Source organism: Peromyscus eremicus, chromosome 5, assembly GCF_949786415.1.
Source record: "Peromyscus eremicus chromosome 5, PerEre_H2_v1, whole genome shotgun sequence".
Classification (NCBI taxonomy): domain Eukaryota; kingdom Metazoa; phylum Chordata; class Mammalia; order Rodentia; family Cricetidae; genus Peromyscus; species Peromyscus eremicus.
In genome coordinates this window covers 136984420-137006629 of record NC_081420.1, presented here as the reverse complement: position 1 = coordinate 137006629, position 22210 = coordinate 136984420, and the positions used below count along the sequence as shown (strand labels likewise).

Here is a 22210-nt window from a genome sequence, read left to right as displayed (position 1 = left end):
CCTTTCTGCTGAGATTATAGACATGCCCCCCTTTGTGTGCTGTCCCCCATTTCCTAATGCCACTAGTAAAATATATCTTTGTTCAAGTTCAGTTTTTACAAAAGTTTTGAAGATAACCCAGAGTTCAGAAAATCCCAGTGGTAAATGGCAGGTGCAAGGGATGAGATACAGTTGTAGCCGTGTGCTCCAGAACATCTTATTAGATACCAGATTGATATCTTTAGGTAGTCTGGGAAATAACAGGCATATATTTGATTTTTCTTCTCCTTGTAGGAGTGTTTCTCAGGAGTTATCAGAGACCATCCTCACCATGGTAGCCAATTGCAGTAATGTCATGACTAAGGCCAGACAGCCACCACCTGGAGTGATGCCAAAAGGTCGCCCTCCTAGTGCTAGCAGTCTGGATGCCATTTCTCCTGTTCAGGTAATGGAATGAAACAGTTCTTGTCTGCATTGTTCATAGGTTCAGAATAGAGCAAGCTTCTGCATCTCCAGTAACCGTTTGAGTTTATTATACTTTAGATACCTGCATGTGTAGCGTATTTTAAAGGAGCTCCTTCCATAGGCATTATAACTGAGAATAGACTTTAGTAATCAAATAGCTCATGAATGAAAGGAAAGATACAAAACCACTGATTTAGGTAAATGAAGAAGGTTTCTTTTTAAAATTAGAGTTACACTCTTGAGAAAATAAGCACTGCCTTTGAATCTGATGTGTCTTGTTTGTAGCTTCACGGGCCAAGCAACAGTACTAGAGCATAACGACTTGTTATAACTGGGCTCTTCAGCTCTCAACTGAACTGCTCTTTTAAAAACAAGGTACATTTAAGTCACTCCCTGACATCGCCCACCCCATTCTCTTCGGGAGCAACATATATTCCACTTCTGTTTCAGATGCACTGAATGGCAGGTTGGGGTTTAGGGAAGGAAAGGCACTTAGTGACTCTTCAGTGTCTACTTTAGAAAAGACACTGCTTGTCATTTCCCATACTCATGAGGTGTGAAGTAGTGCTACAACTCAGATAGTAGTTAACTCGATGTTTTAAATCTCTGTCAATAGCACATCTTGTTTTTGTTGCTTCTTTTAAAAATCAGAGGTGATCTATTTTGACCTTAAAAATTATAAAATCTGACAATGTGTTTTAACTGAAAGATAATTCTAATACTTTTACTGTGTTGTAAATAAAACAACAGGTTGAAATTAGTTTTGATTTAATAATGTAATATCTGCCTAATGTTATTACTAAAAGTTGAGTAGTCGAGCGATAGGGCAATTATCTTGTAAGTTTTGTAGTCTCTTCCTATGGCTCTGATACTTTATGGCAGGACTTAACTCTTTAAATCTATTACTTAAGTAGTATGAAAAATGACTAGCAGATTTGATACTGTTAAATTATTATAATTTGTGGGTGTTAAAGTGTAAAGATTACTAAGAATTACTACATTTGTACCATATCTGCCTTTCGTCAAAACATATATAATACATTGTTATGTTTTTCTTTAGATTGACCCTCTTGCTGGAATGGCATCTCTTAGTATAGGTGGTTCAGCTGCCCCTCACACCCAGAGTATGCAGGGTTTTCCTCCAAATTTGGGTTCTGCATTCAGTACCCCTCAGTCACCAGCAAAAGCATTTCCACCTCTCTCAACCCCAAATCAAACAACGGCGTTCAGTGGTATTGGAGGACTTTCGTCACAACTTCCAGGTAAGGGGATGTTGGGGGTGGTGGAATTAGTTGTAAATTTTAGTATGCCCTAGTTAGTGTATGCTAAAGAGTTTGGAGTGACTGGGAAAAGAAAAGTACTCAAGCAAGATGTCAACATCTCAAGTTAGGGAGAAGGAAACATACTGTTTAATTTAGTTCCTCTTAATGGAAATAAATAACGAGGATTTTATGACAGTAAATTCAGTACGAGAAGAATTTTGTATTACCAAATCATAGTATGTTTAGCATGGTGCTCACTTAGGTTTTTGTTACATTTTATGTTACTTTTTGCTGCTGGGGATTTACTACTGGACCAGTCACATGGTAATGGTGTGAATTCAGTTTTATGAATCATAGGCAGAAAAGACTATACATACCAATTCAAGCTTTTCTTCTGCCTGACTTGGACTATATCCACATAGAAAATACTGGTCTATTTTTAATTCCTTCTCTGTATTACTGATTTTTTTTTTTTTTTTTTTGGTTTTTTCGAGACAGGGTTTCCCTGTGTAGCTTTGCGCCTTTCCTGGAACTCACTTGGTAGACCAGGCTGGTCTCGAACTCACAGAGATCCTCCTGGCTCTGCCTCCCGAGTGCTGGGATTAAAGGCGTGCGCCACCACTGCCCGGTGTGTAGTACTGATTTGTAATTTGACAATAAAGTAAAGTTTATATCTTTCTCCTTATACATACTTCTCTTGTGCAGGCTGTAAGGTAGGACACCCAAACCCAAGGGATGAAGTGTCTTGAAGAAGTGACCTAATTGCTGCTATATATTCTAGACCTGATGATTAATTTACTTCAGCTGAGACCACTGGGCTTGTTAAAGCCTTCCTAGCAAAGATGAAGCTGTTAGACTTTGTACTTCTTGTTCTTTGCTTAGTTTTGGAGTTAGAGTTGAGGAATAAGTAGAAAAATCCTGGCTCATGATAGCTTTGAAATGGTTACGTAAAATTCTTTAATCATTGTAACCTTGAGTGAGTTGGTATATATTCTTTGAGAGTACACTTTAAAATTATGTATTTAATACTGTAAATGATGGGGCCAATGAAATGGCTCAGTGGAAAAGGCTCTTGGATCTTCTGAGCCCATGTAAAGGTGAAGGAGAAAAGCAATTCCAGTTTGTCCGATTACCGCCACACTTGTGCATTGTACCTGTCTTTGTATATACATCCTGTGCACACAGGAAGTCAATTTTTCTTTGAAGTGAAGAACGTAAGTACTGACTGAACTTGTGGCTGCCTTCATTCTCTTTAGTAGGTGGTCTTGGCACAGGAAGCCTGACTGGTATAGGAACTGGGGCTCTTGGACTTCCTGCAGTGAACAACGACCCTTTTGTACAGAGGAAACTGGGCACCTCTGGACTCAACCAGCCTACATTCCAGCAGAGTAAGATGAAACCTTGTAAGTGGTAGTGTTGTCTGTGATTGTGAGGTGTGACTGATACGTGTAAAAAAGTCTTGTGTGTTGTCCTTAGTATTAGGTAGACAAAAACATGTACTTACATGTTGATAATAGTCATCACTAGATGATGTATGTCTTTAGATCTGTGGGAATACACAAATTTGAATTAATAAAATAAAACTAGAGCTATCACTATTTGTACTCTGGATAGCCAGAACAAAATGATAGTTAATAAGAGGTGGTGTCCTTAGGGTGTTAGCATACAGTAAGAGTTGGTATGGGAAAGGGAAAGACTTGGAGTTTTCCCATTTTGCATACAAATCTTACATGTCGCATACAGATGTATTCATGTGGCTTTCAGGAAGTCAGAAGCCCCAGGCATGGTGTAACATGCCTTTAATCCCCAGCCTTTGAGGAAGGTGGATCTCTGAGTTGGAGGCCAGACTGGTCTTCAGAGTGAATTCCAGGCCGTCCAGAGCTACATAGAGAAACCCTTTCTCAAGTTGGGGAAAGAAGTCAGGAACAGAATGAATGGAGGAACAGTCAAGAAAATTTCAGATTTTTGTTTCAGTTAGTCAAGGTTATGAAGTAAATAACATATTAACTTCCTAGTATATGTAATTTTATTTACCTCATAAATGTCACTGTCTAATATATATGATCAAATTTAAGAGCCATTTTTAAGGCTCACTTCCTTAGTAATATTACCTTAAAGAAAAAAAACAAACATTTTTTATACACCCATCAGGATAGATGAATGACTCCTATGCCTGTCTTATTACTGGGACTAAATATTGATGATAGAAGAATTTAAAGAGCAGCATGGTGGTATAAACATGTGATTCCTGCACCTGAGCAGCAGAAGCAGGTTTTAGCTAGCCTGAACTAACTTACTGTGTACACACTAATTCTATTTTTTTCTCAAAAAACAAAGGTGGTTAAGAGCACTGGGTACTCTTAGAGGACCTTGGTTCAATTCACAGCATCCATGTGGCAGCTCACAACTGTCTGTAACTCTAGTTCCAGGGAATCTGACACACTCTTCTGGTCTCTGAGGCATTTACACGGTGCACAGACATATTTGCAGGCAAAACACCTATACACATAAAATAGTTTTTCAGAAAAAGCAGGCCAGGTGATAGTGGTACAATCCGTTAATTCTAGCAGAGGCAAATGGATCTCTGTGAGTTCGAGGCCAGCCAGAGAGGTACATAGTTGAGACCTTGTCTCCCAATAACATCATTATCATAGTAATAGTAATAATAATCATAAAATATGAACTGGCTTAAAAATGTTAGTGTGAAAGGTTTGTCTGAATGTTAATGTTTTGTAGCTTGTTTTGTGTTTATGTGTCATGCTTTATGTTGAATCATGTTTTTATTACAAAGCAGTAAAGATTTACTAATGAGTGGGCTGTGTTAATGGTAAATACGTTAGGAGTTGTAGCCTAGTGAACTTTTTACTGCAGTATGACTTAGAAAATTCTGTAGTAAGAGTAAGTAAAGCAATTTGTTTACAAGTCTTTTGTCTGCCTGGACAACTCTAGTAGTAAAATTGATTATTAGATACTTGAACCTTCAGTCCCTCCCCCCCCCCAAAAAAAAAAAAGTTAGAACCATATCAGTCTGTAATTCTCTGGGGAAGTTGAAGAAAGACTTAAATATGTTTACTGATAGCCTTTACCCCTGCCCCAAACAGCCGACTTGTCTCAGGTGTGGCCAGAGGCCAATCAACACTTCAGTAAAGAGATAGATGATGAAGCAAACAGCTATTTCCAGCGAATATATAATCACCCACCACATCCAACCATGTCTGTTGATGAGGTGAGTGTCTAGGATTTCTAATTACTCGTGTTTTCATAAACTGGAAGTAAGTGTACCCTTTCAAGGTTTTTAGAAATTCTCTTAAGTGTTGTCGTATTTCTGTATATCTTTTGAAATCCTAATGTTTGTCTTAAGCTCTGGGTTTTTTTAATTGATAAATACTTTCCTTAGCAAGTCTGCTCTTAAGATGTATGAGGAAGACTCTTAAAGTTTGTGTGTTTGTGTTATATTTATCTTGCTTTCCTAGGTACTAGAAATGCTACAGAGATTTAAAGACTCTACTATAAAAAGGGAGCGAGAAGTATTTAACTGTATGCTGAGGAATTTGTTTGAAGAGTATCGGTTTTTCCCCCAGTATCCTGATAAAGAATTACATATAACAGCCTGCCTGTTTGGTGGCATAATTGAAAAAGGACTGGTCACTTACATGGCATTGGGTCTGGCCCTGAGATATGTTCTTGAAGCCTTACGGAAGCCTTTTGGATCAAAAATGTATTATTTTGGTATTGCTGCGCTAGATAGATTTAAAAATAGGTAAGTAGATAGACTGGCATACTTCTTTCTCCCTTCTTCCCCAACCCTCATCTGAAACTTGGTATGTTCCATTCTCAGCCTTCGTAGTTCTTGGAAGTATCTTCACTGTGTGGAGCATTACATACACACATGCACATACTTCCACATTAAGTGTATACTGAGCTGTACCCTCAGTCCATTGTTTGTGGGGATGGTAAAATGTGATCTGCAGAGGTATGGCTTTTTTTATTTTTTGTTACTTAATTTTAAATCACTTTTTAAAAGTTTTAATTGGATCTGTTTTATATAAGCTTATTCTGGCCTGGAAATCACAATTCTCTTCCCTCACTGACCCAAGTGCCGGGATTACAGGCCTGTGTGATCATACCTGGGCAGTGTTTTGTTTTCTAATGTGGAGTGATGTTCATGACTGCTGCCTTCCTCCTCCCCCCATTTTGATGTTCATCTCTTTGTAATGAATAGGTTGGTTTGTTTTTCCCTTTTTGAGACACAGCTAGGTTGGCTTGAGCTGGTGCTCCTACTGTTAGTTCTGGGGTTGTGTGCATGCACTGTTCCTGGCTGGTGGTCTTCCCTTTGACATATTTGTCCAAATAACAGTGGGGAAATGATTTTCACATAGTAGTGTCTGGGGGAAAAAAAGCATTTTCTTTCTGTTCTCACATAAAATGATGAATGAACAAATAAGTTTGGTTTGTTTTGGCAGATTGAAGGACTATCCTCAGTATTGTCAGCATTTGGCTTCTATAAGTCACTTTATGCAGTTTCCACATCATTTACAGGAGGTAAGTGCCCTGGTCTGTAACACTTGTTGGATGGGCAGAGGCTTTATCTCCTTTGATCTGTTTGGAGATTTGTGAGGAATACTACTGAGATGATTTTTTTATAATTTTTTTTATTATTGCATGTATATGTATAAAAACATGCACTTTTCATGGCCTGTATGGAGGTCAGAGGACAACTTCTGTGTCATTTTTTCCTCTTTCATGTTCATATATGTTCTTGGGATTCAGCTGCAGTTCCTTGGGCTTCCTGGGCAAGTATTGTTACTGCAATACAACACACACTGGTATGTTTGAAGCCAGTGTTCAATAAAAACGCTTGACATAAAGTTTGAATTTTTAGGGATTTAAGGAATTTCATTTATAGATATCTGAGACTACTTTTTAATCATTTTTATTATTATTTGTTATGTGCATTGGTGTTTTGCCTGCATGTATATCTGTGTGAGGGTGTTGGATCCTCTGGGACTGGAGTTACAGACAGTTGAGAGCTGCCATGTGGGTGCTGGGAATTGAACCTGGGTACTCTAAAAGAGCAGTCAGTGCTCTTAACTGCTGAGCCATCTCTCCAGCCCCCTGAGACTACTTTTTCTTTCTTTTTTTCCCCTTGAGACAGGGTTTCTCTGTGTAGTGTTTGGTGCCTGTCCTGGATCTCACTGTAGATCAGGGTAGCCTTGAACTCCCAGAGATCCATCTGGCTCTGCCTACCGAGTGCTGGGATTAAAGGCTTATGCCACCGCTGCCCAGCCCCTGAGACTACTTTTTAAAGTTGTTTAAAGTTGCCAGTCTAGTTTAAAGCACTTTAACATACTAATATTTTATCTTAACAGGAGTTCACGGTGTCCACTTACATATTGGTGTCAGTAAGGGGCAAGGATTAAGTGAGATGGACTAAAAGAAAACTTTAAAATTATTTTTATCCTTTCATAAGTGAAGGACATATAAGACAAAATTTTTCATTTCAGTTGGGCAGTGGTGGCACATGCCTTTAATCCCAGCACTTGAGAGGAAGAGGCGGGTGGTTCTCTGAGTTGGAGGCCAGCCTGGTCTACAAAGTGAGCTCTAAGACAAGCCAGGGCTGTTACACAGAGAAACCCTCTCTCAAAAAAATGAAAAAAGAAAAGAAAAATTTGCCCCCATTTCTGTTAAGAAGCCTCACTGTGTTTCCTTTTGTACCCATACAGTACATCGAATATGGACAGCAGTCTCGAGATCCTCCTGTGAAAATGCAGGGCTCTATCACGACCCCTGGAAGTATTGCACTGGCTCAGGCCCAGGCCCAGGCCCAGGTTCCAGCAAAAGCTCCTCTTGCGGGTCAGGTTAACACAATGGTAACCACCTCAACAACCACCACTGTTGCTAAAACGGTTACAGTCACCAAGCCGACGGGAGTTAGCTTTAAGAAAGATGTGCCAGTAAGTAGGTCTTTTTGCTTTTCCAGGTATAAATATGTAGTAGAGAATTTGTACGTTATTTTACTGTAAGCATAAAGATGAGCATTTCTCCCCGTCTTCCCCAGAGACCCCTGTGTAATAGTTTAATAATGGGCTTAAGTATCTTACCAATGTAGTTATACCATGTGTGTTTTCATGCTAATGAAATCTCTCTATAATCTTTTAAAAAACGTTTCACTACCTTTATGTTTTGGCACTTAGTTTGTGTGTTTGTGATGTGTATGTGGAGGTCTCCTCGCCTGTGGTCCCAGGCAGTAAACTCAGGCCTTCAGGCTTGGGGCACGTGCTTTTGTCCTTGGAGCTGCTGTCTTCCAGCGCTTCTGTTGTCTGCTTTTCCAGTGAAGCAGCTGACTGTTTTAACCAGTGTATTTTATTACTTCTAGCCTTCTATAAATACAACAAATATAGATACATTGCTTGTGGCCACAGATCAAACTGAGAGGATTGTCGAGCCCCCAGAAAATATCCAAGAGAAAATTGCTTTTATCTTCAACAATCTCTCACAGTCAAATATGACCCAGAAGGTAAGCATGCTATAATAGCTTATGAAATGCACTCTCTTTTTCCTTAATGGATAGAAGGATTTTTTTAAAACCTTTTTAGTTCAGTAAGTCAGGTACATGGTGTGAGTCAGCAGTCTGAGCTGCTGAGGAGGCCGAAGTGGGACAATTACTTAAACACAAGGAATTTAAGACCAGCTTTTTCTATCATGTAGTGATAGAGAGCCTGTCTAAAAACAAAAGTGAACAATCTCATTTTTTTTTTTTTTTTCCCAAGACAGGGTTTCCCTGTGTAGCTTTGCACCTTTCCTGGAACTCACTTGGTAGCCCAGGCTGGCCTTGAGCTCATAGAGATCCACCTGGCTCTGCCTCCCAAGTGCTGGGATTAAAGGCATGCGCCACCACCACCTGGCCAATCTCAATTTAAAAGGTATAATTTTAGCTGGTGGCACATGTCTTTAAAAAAGAGAAAAGTATTTTTGTAGGAATTAAACAGTATCCATTTTAGATGTATTATTTTGCAGTTTAGCCTATTTGAAATAATGTTATGCTCTCCTGATAAGAGAAGTGTTAATTTTGATGGCAGGTTTTTGTTTGAGACTGGGTCTCATTAAGTAGCCTTGGCCAGCCTGGAGCTCACTGTGTTAACCACGATGGCCTCTAAATTCTATCTGCCACCCAAGCTTAAAGGTCTGCGCCACCATGCCCAACCTTGATGGAAGGTTTTTTTGCTTTTTATTTTAATCTTCTTCCAGAAACTATGTTAAGTGTTTATTAGACCCACAATAAGTACTGTGAGTTAGAGCTTTGACAAGCATACGAACAGTGCTTGCCTTCTGAGAGGAAAGATGAAGATAGTGCTTTGAAATGACAGTCTTGAGGATTATCGTAGGAAGTGGGCTTTGGGCTGAGAGTGATGGCACGTGGTGACATAGTGGTAGAGGACATCTGAATTTGAAGCCAGCCCGGGCTCCAGTGTGAGATCCGAGCAACAGACTCTGCCTCAAAAAAAAAAAAAAAAAAGGAAGTTTAATATGCTGGCCCTTGGGGTATAAGCTTGTAATACCAGCACTTGGGGATCTTTTAAAATCTGAGGAGTACTTGTCAAAATATCACGGAAAGAACCAGCTTAGTAGTTCAGTAGCATGCTAAAGTTTATGGAGCTGGATGCTTTGTGGTGTGATTCATAGAACCCAGGCTTCATTTTATCTCTTTTTCTATTTGTACTAATTCTTTATTGCCTGTGTCATGTTGATTGGCTAGGTTGAAGAGCTTAAAGAAACTGTGAAGGAAGAATTTATGCCTTGGGTTTCTCAGTATCTAGTTATGAAAAGAGTCAGTATTGAGCCAAACTTTCATAGCCTGTATTCAAACTTTCTTGACACATTGAAAAATCCAGAATTTAACAAGATGGTTCTGAATGAGACCTACAGAAACATTAAGGTAAGAGTTCTTATATGTCTTTTAGTAATTGCTTTAAGTTTATTTTAGCAGATAGAACTTAGGATCGTTGGTTCTTTTTCTCTTTGTTATCTATGTTAGATACCCATGGAAAGTGCTGTAGGTCTTATGATGTTTAACTACTGGGTTCTATAAACTTAATTTTAAATTACTCATGCACATGTGTGTGCTCGGGGATAGCTTTCAGGAGGTGGTTCTCTATAATGTGGGTCTCTGGCTCAAACTCAGAATATCTGGTTTGGTGGCCAACACTTTAACTTGCTGAATCCTCTAGCTGGCCCAAGTATTTAATCTTTTAACCTTGTGTATTGTTTAAGTGTAATGCCTTTTTAAAATTTGTTTTCATCTTTCCATGTATGGTGGCTTCAGAAGTTTGCTTTCTGTTACATGGAACTATTCAGTGTATTTGTGGCATATTATCTTGTTGACCTGGTCACATACATCCACTTCTCCCTCATCTCTTTGGAGGGTGTGTGGAACATGTTCACAGTTCTCTATTTTGGTTTTTAAGAACTAGAAATAGCCTTACAGAAAACCATTCTGCTGGTCAAGTGTTGGCTATCTAGATGCCAGACCTATTTGTGAAATAGCTTTGGTTCTGGGATTCTTTGCAGTATAAGGTCAGACTCTTACTATACTTGTTCCATAAAGTTTGACTGTTTCGTTTTTAAAGTACTATTTATATTTGAATATGAAACTTTTTCAAGAAACAGTGAAATCAGATATAGCTGAGATCATCCATTGTTGAGTAACTTGGGTCTGGCTTAGGAAGTAGCACTATATTTAAACCTGTGGATGGGAATTTTCCCCATTCTTGGTTACGCTGTAGTGCAAAAAGAATTCCTGGCTCCTTGTTGCACAGCTGACTTATGTCATTTGGCTGCTGCTTTATGGAGTTAAGGAACATAATGTTCAGATTTTATTATCTTATAGTAAGGATTATTGTAATCTTTGGAAGTTCCCATGTATTCTATGACAAATTTCAATAATAACCATTTTTGTTTAGTTATTCTGTCATGCTGGGATTCCAACTCAGTCTTGTTTATGATAGATAGTATTCCACCTGTTGAACTCCTTAAAACGTGTTTTCAAATGTTTACTAGTGAACATAGTAAAATAATATCAATATGATACATGGAATTGATCTTCTTTGGGTATATTCTCAGAATTGATAGCTTACTTTTAGAATGGGTAATGGAATTCTCAAATATGAAATTGAGAATTTCTTTCATAAGCTTATTCTTATATTTATAAATCCTTAACTATTGTAGGTGCTGCTGACCTCTGATAAAGCTGCGGCCAATTTCTCAGATCGTTCTTTGCTGAAGAATTTGGGACATTGGCTGGGAATGATCACATTAGCTAAAAATAAGCCCATCTTGCACACGGTGAGTTTTCAGATGGATATACATGTATAAAAGTTGGCTGGAAGGAATGTTTTAATTATCCCTGGGCTTTTACAAGACTTTGACCGTGTTAGGATTCTTAATTCTATGTCCAATGGGCTCTTTTAGGATAGAGAAAAAAGCCAGTGAGGTATGCTTGCTTGTACCCCCTTTTTCTCAGGCAAGGGTCAGATAATGTATTGATGGGATTTTGAGAGATGAGCTTAGTAAGTGAGATACTTTTCCTGGGTTTTTTATTTTCAATTTTTTTCCCTGAGGGTTTCTTGAACAGATTCTCAGCTTCTCAAAAGTTTTGTTTTAAAATTCTAGGACTTGGATGTGAAATCTTTGCTGCTAGAGGCTTACGTTAAAGGACAACAAGAGTTGCTTTACGTAGTGCCCTTTGTTGCCAAAGTTCTAGAGTCCAGCATTCGTAGTCTGGTGAGTAAATGCTATTCATGGTGAATTGTGAGAGACTGTTAACACAATTCCCAAGAGAGTATAGCTTTGTTCTTGTGTACATAGAGCTATCTCAATAGGTCTTCCTTAGTTGATCTTAGATATTTGTAAAGTTAGGTGAAATTATATGACAGAATGTATCAACTTTGATGTTGTTCTGGAATGTATTGTAGGGGTTTTGTCAGGGTCCCGTAAATTTGCGTTGAACTAATACTAAATAGTGGTTTGATTAAGAGCTAGCTTAATACCATAACTTTTCTTTAGGTTTTTAGACCACCAAACCCCTGGACAATGGCAATTATGAATGTATTGGCTGAGCTGCACCAGGAACATGACTTAAAGGTAAAATTGTTGCTTCACCCATGGAGAATTCTCTGCCTTAAGATGATTAAACTTTGTATTAAAGACAGACTATTGAACGGGGCAGTGGGCAGTGGGCATTGTACCATTGGATTGAGGGGTAGTATATATCATGAAGAAAGCTCAAATTTTCTCTTCAAAATTCTAATCAAATACTGGAATTATTCAGTTAAACTTGAAGTTTGAAATTGAGGTGCTCTGTAAGAACCTTGCATTAGACATCAATGAGCTCAAACCTGGAAACCTGCTGAAAGATAAAGATCGCCTGAAGAACTTGGATGAACAACTCTCGGCTCCAAAGAAAGATGTCAAACAGCCGGAAGAGCTTCCTGCAATCACGACGACAAGTAAGTGCAGAAGTCTAGCCTTGGTTAGCCAGAACCTTCTCAAATGGTACATAGCCACATAAGCAAACCATTAAATGTCCCACGTTGTGCAGAATTTTACTTACTTTTTGGTGAGCCTTCTAATTATCAAGTGAGAGTAACATCTAAGGGTAGTCACCTTATCAGATTGTCTCTCATCTCAACATAATCTTAAGCAAATATGAGTCAGTTAATTGTCTTTGTATCACAAGCAGGCTAGTTTATCTCTTACATTATTTGAAGTGTCAAGAGTACTTGAATGGCACAATAGCCTGCATTATTCCTTAAAATCTAGGGTTTGTCAGATCAGGTCCATCTGCTAGGAGAACATTATTTTACCTGTATCAAGACGATCAGGATTGGGTTTAGGGGTGCAGGTCTGTAATCCTAGCACTTGAAAAGCTAAAGCCAGGAGGATTGTGAGTTTGAGGCCAATTTAAGCTACATATTTAATTCTCACCCAGCCTGGGACCCTGACAAGTAAACGTGTGTGTGTGTGTGTGTGTGTGTGTGTGTGTGTGTGTGTGTGTGTGTGTGAGAGAGAGAGAGAGAGAGAGAGAGAGAGAGAGAGAGAGAGAGAGAGAGAGAGAGAGAGATGTAGTTATGTTAAACAGTGAGGTATTGGTAGACTGAACCACCCTGAACCATTTTCTCCCCTACTCTTGGCGTCTGACAAATTCCAAGTGAACCTGGTAATGGCTAGGTTAAAGACCGGTGAAGATAGGTACCCATGGCTAGTGTAGATTTACACTTAAAATGTTTCTGCGTGTGGTGGTGCATGCCTTTAATGCCACCACTTGGGAGACAGGAAGGTAGATCTCTGTGTGGTCGAGGCCAGCCTGTTCTACAGAATGAGTTTCAGAACAGCCAGATCTGTACATGGAGAAAACTGTCTCAAAAAAAAAAAACGTTTAAACAAACAAAACATGTTTCTGTGCTATGGAACACTGCCACTGATGGACATTTATATGCTTGGCTCATAGTTCATGTAGTAGCAAAATTTCTTTTTCAGGATGGGAAAGATGTGACCTCAGCTGCCCCCTTCTCAAGAGTCTAACCAGTTAGTTGAAGTAGATAAAATCCACTTAATGGCCAGCTGATTTTTGCATATATTCAACAAATGTGCTGTTATCTCTTTACACCTAGCAACTTCAACAACACCAGCTACCAGTACTACGTGTACAGCCACAGTTCCACCACAGCCTCAGTACAGCTACCACGACATCAATGTCTATTCTCTTGCAGGCCTGGCACCACACATTACTCTAAACCCTACAGTAAGTAAAACTGATCTTTCCTGCTTTCTTTCTTTGTTGAAAAGATTGATTTATCGTGTGTGTGATTTCTTTACCTGCATGTATATATGTGTACCACATGCATGTCAGGTGCATCAGATTTCCGGGAACTGGAGTTGTGGATGATTGTGAGCTACCAGATTGGTTCTGTGAATCGAACCCTGGTCTTCCACAAGAGCAGCAAGTGCCTAACCACTTTATGTATCAGCCACTACCTAACAAATATATGCAATTCATTCACCTGTGAGATAAAAATACTTTTAAACATTTTATCAATTTGTGGTTAACACACTAAACAATATTGTAACAATAAAGAAACAAGAATTTCTAAATCTGGGCCGGGCGGTGGTGGCGCACGCCTTTAATCCCAGCACATGGGAGGCAGTGGCAGGCGGATTTCTGTGAGTTCGAGGCCAGCCTGGGCTACCAAGTGAGTTCCAGGAAAGGCGCAAAGCTACACAGAGAAACCCTGTCTCGAAAAACCAAAAAAAAAAAAAAAAAAAAAAATTTCTAAATCTGATACCTGCCTGACCACTGGGCCTTCGCTATTCACCCTCTTCCCCTGTGAGGTTTTTTGGTTTGTTTTTTTTTTTTTTCCTTTTCTTCTTCAAATGTCTTTAATCCCAGCACTCAGGAGGCACAGGCGGGCTGATCTCTGGGGAGTTGGCCAGCTTGGTTCACACAAATCCTCTGTGTGTGTGTGTGTGTGTGTGTGTGTGTGTGTGTGTATTTTGAGGGGTCTATAATGCATGTAGTACAAGTAGGATCCCCTTGCTTGTCTTTCAGTGGTTGGGATTCCTATTTGTTCCTCTTACCCTACTCCACAGTGATTTAATTATACCAGCAATAAAATCACGATTTTGTATAATCCATACATAGGTCAAAAGATTGTTGTTAATGTATGCTGTAGTAGTTTTTCTTTTGTTTCATTGTCATGTTACTTTGGCCTAGTATTAAACCATTTCTTTTGGCAGACTGCAGTTTGTACATTAGAATTTCTAAGCCAAAGTCTTTCACATTATTTTTATTTGATATGTATGAGTGTTTTGTCTGCATGTGTTCTGTGCATGTCACATGTGTGCCTGAGGATCAGAAGGTGACACCAGATCCCCTGGAATTGGAATTACAGACCATTATAAAGCTGCCATGTGGGTGCTGGGAACCAAATCCTGGGGCCTCCACAAGAGAAGCAAGTGCTCTCGACCAATGAGCTGTCTTCTCGTCCCTTACAATTTGCTTTTTTTGGTTGTTTGGTGTGTTTTTGTTTTTGTAGACAGTTTTCTTTTCTCTCTGAAACAGCCCTGGCTGTCCTGGAATTTGCTTTGTAGCCCAGGCTGGCCTCAGACTCACAGAGATTTGCCTGCCTCTGCTTCCTGAGTGCTGGGATTAAAGAAGTGAGCCAGCAGCTCACAAGGAGCCAGCTGGCAAGGAATTGCCTTTTTAACAATTAATCTAGCCATAACTTTAAATTAGAAAGTCATGTGTCTATAAGTGAGTAATAGGTGTTTAAAGAGCAGCTTGCCTGTTAAAACTGAATGGAATTTAAAAAAAAAGAAAAAAAACAAAACAAAACAAAAAAAACAAAACGAATTACGGGTTATACTGACAGTGCCGCCGCCACTTCCCCCTCCCCACCCCCACCCCCACCCCCACCCCGCGGCTCTGTAATTTGTATAGCATTGAAAGAATACGAGTCACTATCTGGGTGTCTTATTTCAATAATAAGCTGATGGCGTGCTCTGTGCCTCTCTTTCTCCTTCCAGATCCCTTTGTTTCAGGCTCACCCACAGTTGAAGCAGTGTGTGCGGCAAGCAATTGAACGGGCTGTCCAGGAGCTGGTCCATCCTGTGGTAGATCGGTCAATTAAGATTGCCATGACTACTTGTGAACAGATAGTCCGAAAGGATTTTGCCCTGGATTCTGAGGAATCTAGAATGCGGATAGCAGCTCATCACATGATGCGGAACTTGACAGCTGGAATGGCTATGATTACTTGCAGGGAGCCTTTACTGATGAGCATATCTACCAACCTGAAAAACAGTTTTGCCTCAGCCCTTCGTGTAAGTTGATTATTTTGTGTACCATCAAATTCATTACTTGTCTGCCAGAGTTGGTTTTTGCCTGTGGCGTTGACTGTTACTACTTTATCCTAAAATAACCAATTTTTTTTTCTTTTTAAACGTCTTCCTCTTCCCCTCTTGGTGGAATCCATAGCCGTTTTCATGTTAGGGCACACTTTAGCACTGAAGTACACTTCAGCTCCTGGTCTGAGATTACAAGTTGTGTCAAGCCAAGGATCACATTTGTTTCTGTTTTTGGTTTTTTTTGTACATAGTTGTGTGCTCAGCGGTATTTAGCAGATACTCATTACCCAAGTATTTTCTTAAAGGAAGATTCTTTGGACAGGCTCATGATCACATATAGCCTTGGCTGTCCTGAAGCTTATAGAGAGAGAGACCAGCCTTGCCTTTATAGAGATCCACCTGCTTCTGCCTCTTCAGTTCTGGGATCAAAGCATGTGTCACCCGTCTGGCTGAACATTTGTTTGTTTATTTATTTATTTATTTTTAAGAAACAGTAAACAATCTAGATTGTTATAGGTGAATTAAATTCCAGTAGTTGGAGTAGAGCATTATAAAGTGATTTAAAGTTACTTTGTATATATAGTCACCATACATTGTCTCTTCAAGTTACTCTTTCAAGTCTCAGGTATCAGATTTAGGAATTCTTGTTTCTTTATTGTTACAATATTGTTTAGTGTGTTAACCACAAATTGATAAAATGTTTAAAAGTATTTTTATCTCACAGGTGAATGAATTGCATATATTTGTAGGTAGTGGCTGATACATAAGTAGTACCAGAACTTGGAACGAACTGTTGATTGTATTGTGTTTCCTGCAGTACTTTTTTTCGAGACAGGGTTTCTCTGTGTAGATTTGTGCCTTTCCTGGAACTCGCTTTGGAGACCAGGCTGGCCTCGAACTCACGGAGATCCGTGTGCCGCTGCCTCCCAAGTGCTGGGATTAAGAGCATGGGCCACCACTGCCCGGCCCTGCAGTACATTTTAAGATTACTTTTTTCTTTTGTTTTGTGTTCTCAATAGACTGCATCTCCACAACAAAGGGAAATGATGGATCAGGCTGCTGCTCAGTTAGCTCAGGACAACTGTGAGTTAGCTTGTTGTTTTATTCAGAAGACTGCAGTGGAGAAAGCAGGCCCGGAGATGGACAAGAGATTGGCGACTGTAAGTGTTTAGCATCTGTCTTACCGTTGTGATTTCTTTCCGTTTGAGGATGTGTCTCATAACAAGAACCTCAGTGACTTTTTTTGTTTGTAGGAATTTGAGCTGAGAAAACATGCTCGGCAGGAGGGACGGAGATACTGTGATCCTGTTGTGTTAACATACCAAGCAGAACGGATGCCAGAGCAGATCAGGCTGAAAGTGAGAATTGAGGCTCTTGTCTCCTTGCTTCACCTTTGCTTTCTCTCTGTTACTGTTGCATGAGTGCCTCCTCAGAACTAGGGGAGTGTGTCTAAATACTGCTTCTGAAGAAAGCATCTCTAGTAGCATTTCACTTTAAAATTTCCTGGAGCAGGTATGGAACTTCTTCTCATCCCCAGAGTTGCTCAGTGTTGGTATAAAAAGTTCATATACGTCTTAGTTTTTGTTTCCCAACATGGGCTTGGTTTTTCACATTTTCTGGTATTAATCCTTTTATTGATAGTTCCTTTTTGGTCCCAACATGATGGTGAGGGTCTAATACAGCATCAAGGGAAAATTGGATGGCACAGTCCCACCTGAGGGATTTCTTAGTGATTATTGTTGAGATGGGGCTTCCATATACAGCCCAGACCGTTTTAGTATTGTAAGCATCTGATCTCTGCTTCTCAAGTACTGGGATTGCAGGTGTGCCAACACATGTTGCTCTGTGAACCAATTGCTAATGACTTTAAGTGACAGTGACTCTACCAGGAAAATGAGGAAACATCTTCTGTATGGCCTATGGGCATGAATGCTGGCATGTTATATTAATGGTTTTATCAAACTCCTAATGCAAACTTTCAAAAAAAAAAGTTTCAGCTGGGCATGGTGGCACATGCCTTTAATTCTAGCAGAGGATTAATTCTCAGTTGGAGGCCAGCCTGCCCCGTCTACATAGTGAATTCTAGTTCTATATAGAGAGACCCTGTCTCAACTCTCTCCAATCCAAAATAAAAAGTAAAAATAAGTGTCTTTTGATTGTGGAGTGGATTCTACCAAAAAAGACTTTCTTCTCCTAAGGTTGGCGGTGTGGACCCAAAGCAGCTAGCTGTTTATGAAGAGTTTGCACGAAATGTGCCTGGCTTCTTACCTACAAATGACTTAAGTCAGCCTACAGGATTTTTAGCTCAGCCCATGAAGGTAAATACCTCACTTGGATTAAATTAAGTGTTTATAGTATGAAATATAATTTTAAAATGTATCATTTTCTGCTTGGGAGCTTGTTACCGGGTATAAGGGAATGGAGCACTTGAGTTCTAGATGATCTTTGTTAAGTCAGCGTGGCATATAGGCATTGTACTAAATTGTGGCATTAGCTTAACTGTTATTATTTAGCTCAGAATATCTTAACTCTTGATTTCCTTTGTAATTTGTTTGTTTATTTTATATTTAATTACATTTGAAGGGAGAGTTTCTAAAATTGTGCAAGAGATTTAACAGAAGTTGAAAATATCAGGAAACCATTTTCCCCCTTGAGAAGTTGTGACCTGTTGCCTTCTTTGTTTCTGTTAGTTTTCTTTTCTCTTTTAGAAAGAATGATATAAAGTGCCTGTACTGAGTATGTGTTTTCTGAATGCTCTCTTCTCTTTTTTAAAATAATTGAAAATGTATTCATTATTAATTTCATGCATGTGAATATTTGGAGCATATTCACCTCTATTGTGCCCCCATTTATCTTCCTCTATTTCCTCTGGAGCTGAATTTCCTCCCAATCTCCCCACTTTCATACCTCTTTTCTATTTATTTATTTTAAATAACCTGCTGATGGGCCAGAGAAATGGCTCAGTGGTGTAATAAGGCACTTGCCAACAAACTTGAAAACCTGCATTTTCCTCAGGATAGAGAAAACAGATTCCCACAAATTAGTTTCTGACCTCCACATACATCCACATTCTCACAAAATAAGTAAATGACCCACTTAATTTAAGAAGGGGGGCTTGCATGTTTGCATGGGTATGGGTAGAGTTTTCACTGGATCAGGCAATATCAACTACACCCCTAAAGAACAGCTGTTCCCTCTCCCCAGAGCCATTAAGTAGGGGAGGGGCCCCATGTACTTCTCTCCCATCCGTGGTGCAGTAATGTTGATGAGCTCCATCTTGTGCCTGTGACCAGAGCCTCTGTGACTTCTTATCATATCCAAAAGACTTTTGTAGCACACTTGTTAAAAATCTGCCTCTTAAACTCTTATTATTTAAATATTTATATAAATATATAAAAATTAAATATTAAACCCCGTTTAAATATTCTCTGAGCCTTGGAGGAAGTGTGCTTCCATGACCACTCCTGCTTTTCCCTCCCTTTAACAGAACCCTAGGATTACAGACACATGCTACTGCACCCATCTTTACAGGCTTCTAGAGATTTGAACTCAGGTCTTCGTGGTTGCAGGGCAGGCTCTTGATACACTAGGCTATCTTTTCCAGGCCAGTAGTATGTTTTTAATAGGAAAAGCACATTGCTGGGCCTGGTGTTGCATGCATGCCTTTAATCTCAGCACTTTTGAAGCAGAGGTAGGCCAATCTCTGAGTTAGAGAGCCTGTCTGGTATATAAAGCGAGTTCAGGACAGTCACACAGGGAAACCCTGTTTTGAAAGATGAAAAAAGGAAAAGAACAGTGATGCTGTATTTTTCCTCTGTCCAGTCACATGCATTATAACTTGGAAGACTTTGAAGTTGCAGAACGCTTACTGGATGACACACGTGCTGTGATCAGTCTTTTGCATTAATGATATTATATTCTCTGGTCACTTAATTATGTCAGTGCTATCTATGCTTTGCACTCTGAAACATCTCTGCTCCAGCCTTGCATTACCCCCACTTAGAATACAAAGACTGAATAGATCAGGAAGGGGCTTGTGTATTTGAATGAAAAACATAAGCTGGAGAAATATGCCAAGGACTGACTTCTATTTCATTGGTACATTGTGTTAGTGAACAACCTTAAAAATGTTTGCTTATCTCTGGTTATTTCTTTTTCTAAAACAGCAAGCTTGGGCAACAGATGATGTAGCTCAGATTTATGATAAGTGTATTACAGAGCTGGAGCAGCACCTACATGCCATTCCACCAACTTTGGCCATGAATCCTCAAGCCCAAGCTCTCCGAAGCCTCTTAGAGGTTGTAGTGTTGTCTCGGAATTCTCGAGATGCGATAGCTGCTCTTGGATTACTGCAGAAGGTTTGTTTTAAGCTATTGCTTGTAGAAACAACTAGGTTTATAGACTTTGACCTGTACCTAAATCTGTATTCTTGGAATTGAGTTTTAAAGATTAATATAAACCAAGTTTTGTTGACACTCCTCAGCGCTGTAGAATGTAGTTATGGCAGTTAGAAGTGGCTAGGTGGGACATCTTTTCCATATGGTAATATTTTCTTGGAAGTATGATGAATGGAAAAACTATAAGAAGACATACCTTTTGATTTTAAGTAAATTGATAGAAGTGTTTGGGGAATGGGCATGTTAGATTAGGAAGACCTTAAAAACTTTTGACTGCATAGAGACTTAAGACAGCAAATAATAATGATTAAGTTTAAACTAGATGGAAGTTGAGAGTGGAGATAAGAATTTTGAAGCTTCAGAAATTATGTAATTGTTTGTGTTTGATTTCCAGCTTGCATAGTTAGTTAGTTGAGTCCTGTATTTTCCATGGTTGTGAATACTTTCTTCTGTTCATAGGCTGTAGAGGGTTTATTAGATGCCACAAGTGGTGCTGATGCTGACCTATTGCTGCGATACAGGGAGTGCCACCTCTTGGTACTAAAAGCTTTGCAGGATGGCAGGGCATACGGATCACCATGGTGCAACAAACAGATCACAAGGTGGGTAACCTTAGTAAACCAATCATTACTGGGCTAATTTTATCATTATTTTAGGTTTTTAATTTTTATTTTACGTACATGAATGTTTTGCTTGCATGCATTATGCATTGCATGCTTGCATGTGTACTACTATGTGTGTGCCTGGTGACTGCAGAGGACTCCAGAGCCCCTGAAATTGGCATGAAGGGTGATTTGTGAGCCACCGTGTGGGTGCTGGATAATTGAACCTGGGTCTTTTGCAAGAACAAAAAGTATTCTAAACCACTGAGCCATCTATAAGCCCCATGGACTGGCTTTTAATATACATAGCCTATTTATTTCTAGATGTTTTTCTTTTGCCTACAAGATAAATGGGGCTTTCAGTTTCCTGATTCTAAGGGGTAAGAATTGTTGAGTGGTTCCAGTATGTGCCTTTCAGGAATACATTTTAGGTCATGTGTTTTCATTTCACAATTAGTAGCATTCATGGTAAATACTTTAGTGCCTTGAATGAAATCCCTCCTACTTTCCAAAATTTGAAAGCAAAGCCTGGGCTGTCTTTTTGTTTGTTTGTTTGTTTTTTGAGGCAAGGTTTCTCTGTGTAGTTTAGGTGCCTGTCCTAGATCTCACTCTGTGGACCAGGCTGGCCTTGAACTCACAGAGATCCACCTGGCTCTGCCTCCTGAGTGCTGGGATTAAAGGCTGCGCCACTGCTGCCTGGCTCACCTCAGCTGTCTTAACATTAAGACTTGATTGCATTGGCTGGAGCTATTTACTGAGTACCTCACAAGTGCTAAGCCTAGGTTGTATTTCAATATCCCTAGCCTGCTTTTACTCTTTTAGTTAGTTGGCTAGTTGTTGGGTTTTTTGTTTTGTTTTGGTGGTCTTGTTTTTGTTTTGTTTTGTTTTTTTTGTGTGGGTTTTTTGTTTGGTTTTTGCAGTTGTTGCTTAAGACATCTTTGTGTAGAACACATTGCCAATATGGTTAGTATGGGTAAAATACTGTCTTTTTTAGGTGCCTAATTGAATGTCGAGATGAATATAAATATAATGTAGAAGCTGTGGAGTTGTTAATTCGAAATCATTTGGTTAACATGCAGCAATATGATCTTCATCTCGCTCAGGTATGGAAGAAATTTAACTTGAGTGGACTAAAGGATTTAGGGAGTGCTTTTATTTTAATTGTTATCTCTCTCAAATTTGCTGTGTTGCCAGTCAATGGAGAATGGCTTAAACTACATGGCCGTGGCGTTTGCTATGCAATTGGTAAAAATTCTGCTGGTGGATGAAAGGAGTGTTGCCCATATTACTGAGGCAGATCTATTCCATACCATTGAAACCCTAATGAGGATTAATGCTCATTCCAGAGGCAATGCTCCAGAAGGGTAAGAATGAAATGCTTTGCTTTCCTTGTGCACTCAGCGGTCTCTAAGAGCTTTAGAAATTAATGTACACACTAACATTATTTTGTGATTGTTTCACCTAAAACATAATTTTAATTAGGCCTAATGTCCTGAAAGTGTGAATGCTTAATCACTTGCCTTCTTGATAACAGAGCTGTGTATACAGTGATTGATGAGTGGGCACTTGGAGATCAATTTCAGTCAGTGAAATGCTTGCAGGA

The 22210-nt window shown here is 39.4% G+C and overlaps 1 protein-coding gene and 2 non-coding genes across 9 annotated transcripts in view; all 3 read left to right on the top strand.

Annotated features, from left to right (window-relative positions):
* Cnot1 (CCR4-NOT transcription complex subunit 1) overlaps positions 1 to 22210 on the top strand; it is an 85161-nt gene that overhangs the window by 45931 nt on the left and 17020 nt on the right. For 2 of the 7 annotated variants that reach the window (XM_059264624.1, XM_059264628.1), the window contains exons 17-38: positions 274 to 424; positions 1505 to 1706; positions 2966 to 3109; positions 4808 to 4932; positions 5180 to 5466; positions 6170 to 6248; positions 7430 to 7660; positions 8083 to 8223; positions 9463 to 9642; positions 10932 to 11048; positions 11376 to 11486; positions 11769 to 11846; positions 12034 to 12211; positions 13376 to 13506; positions 15288 to 15584; positions 16628 to 16768; positions 16862 to 16966; positions 17807 to 17926; positions 19775 to 19966; positions 20465 to 20607; positions 21602 to 21710; positions 21802 to 21971. In XM_059264624.1, the coding sequence (XP_059120607.1) occupies positions 274 to 424; positions 1505 to 1706; positions 2966 to 3109; positions 4808 to 4932; positions 5180 to 5466; positions 6170 to 6248; positions 7430 to 7660; positions 8083 to 8223; positions 9463 to 9642; positions 10932 to 11048; positions 11376 to 11486; positions 11769 to 11846; positions 12034 to 12211; positions 13376 to 13506; positions 15288 to 15584; positions 16628 to 16768; positions 16862 to 16966; positions 17807 to 17926; positions 19775 to 19966; positions 20465 to 20607; positions 21602 to 21710; positions 21802 to 21971 (3432 nt within the window). Of the gene's footprint in view, positions 1 to 273; positions 425 to 1504; positions 1707 to 2962; positions 3110 to 4807; positions 4933 to 5179; positions 5467 to 6169; positions 6249 to 7429; positions 7661 to 8082; positions 8224 to 9462; positions 9643 to 10931; positions 11049 to 11375; positions 11487 to 11768; positions 11847 to 12033; positions 12212 to 13375; positions 13507 to 15287; positions 15585 to 16627; positions 16769 to 16861; positions 16967 to 17806; positions 17927 to 19774; positions 19967 to 20464; positions 20608 to 21601; positions 21711 to 21801; positions 21972 to 22210 lie in introns of all 7 variants that reach the window. The other 5 variants (XM_059264625.1, XM_059264629.1, XM_059264623.1 and 2 more) reach the window with 3 other exon arrangements.
* Positions 693 to 827, top strand: LOC131912138 (small nucleolar RNA SNORA50). Its single transcript, XR_009379545.1, has one exon. It is a non-coding gene; the product is annotated as a small nucleolar RNA SNORA50 (small nucleolar RNA).
* Positions 10434 to 10569, top strand: LOC131912137 (small nucleolar RNA SNORA46). The gene has a single exon (XR_009379544.1). It is a non-coding gene; the product is annotated as a small nucleolar RNA SNORA46 (small nucleolar RNA).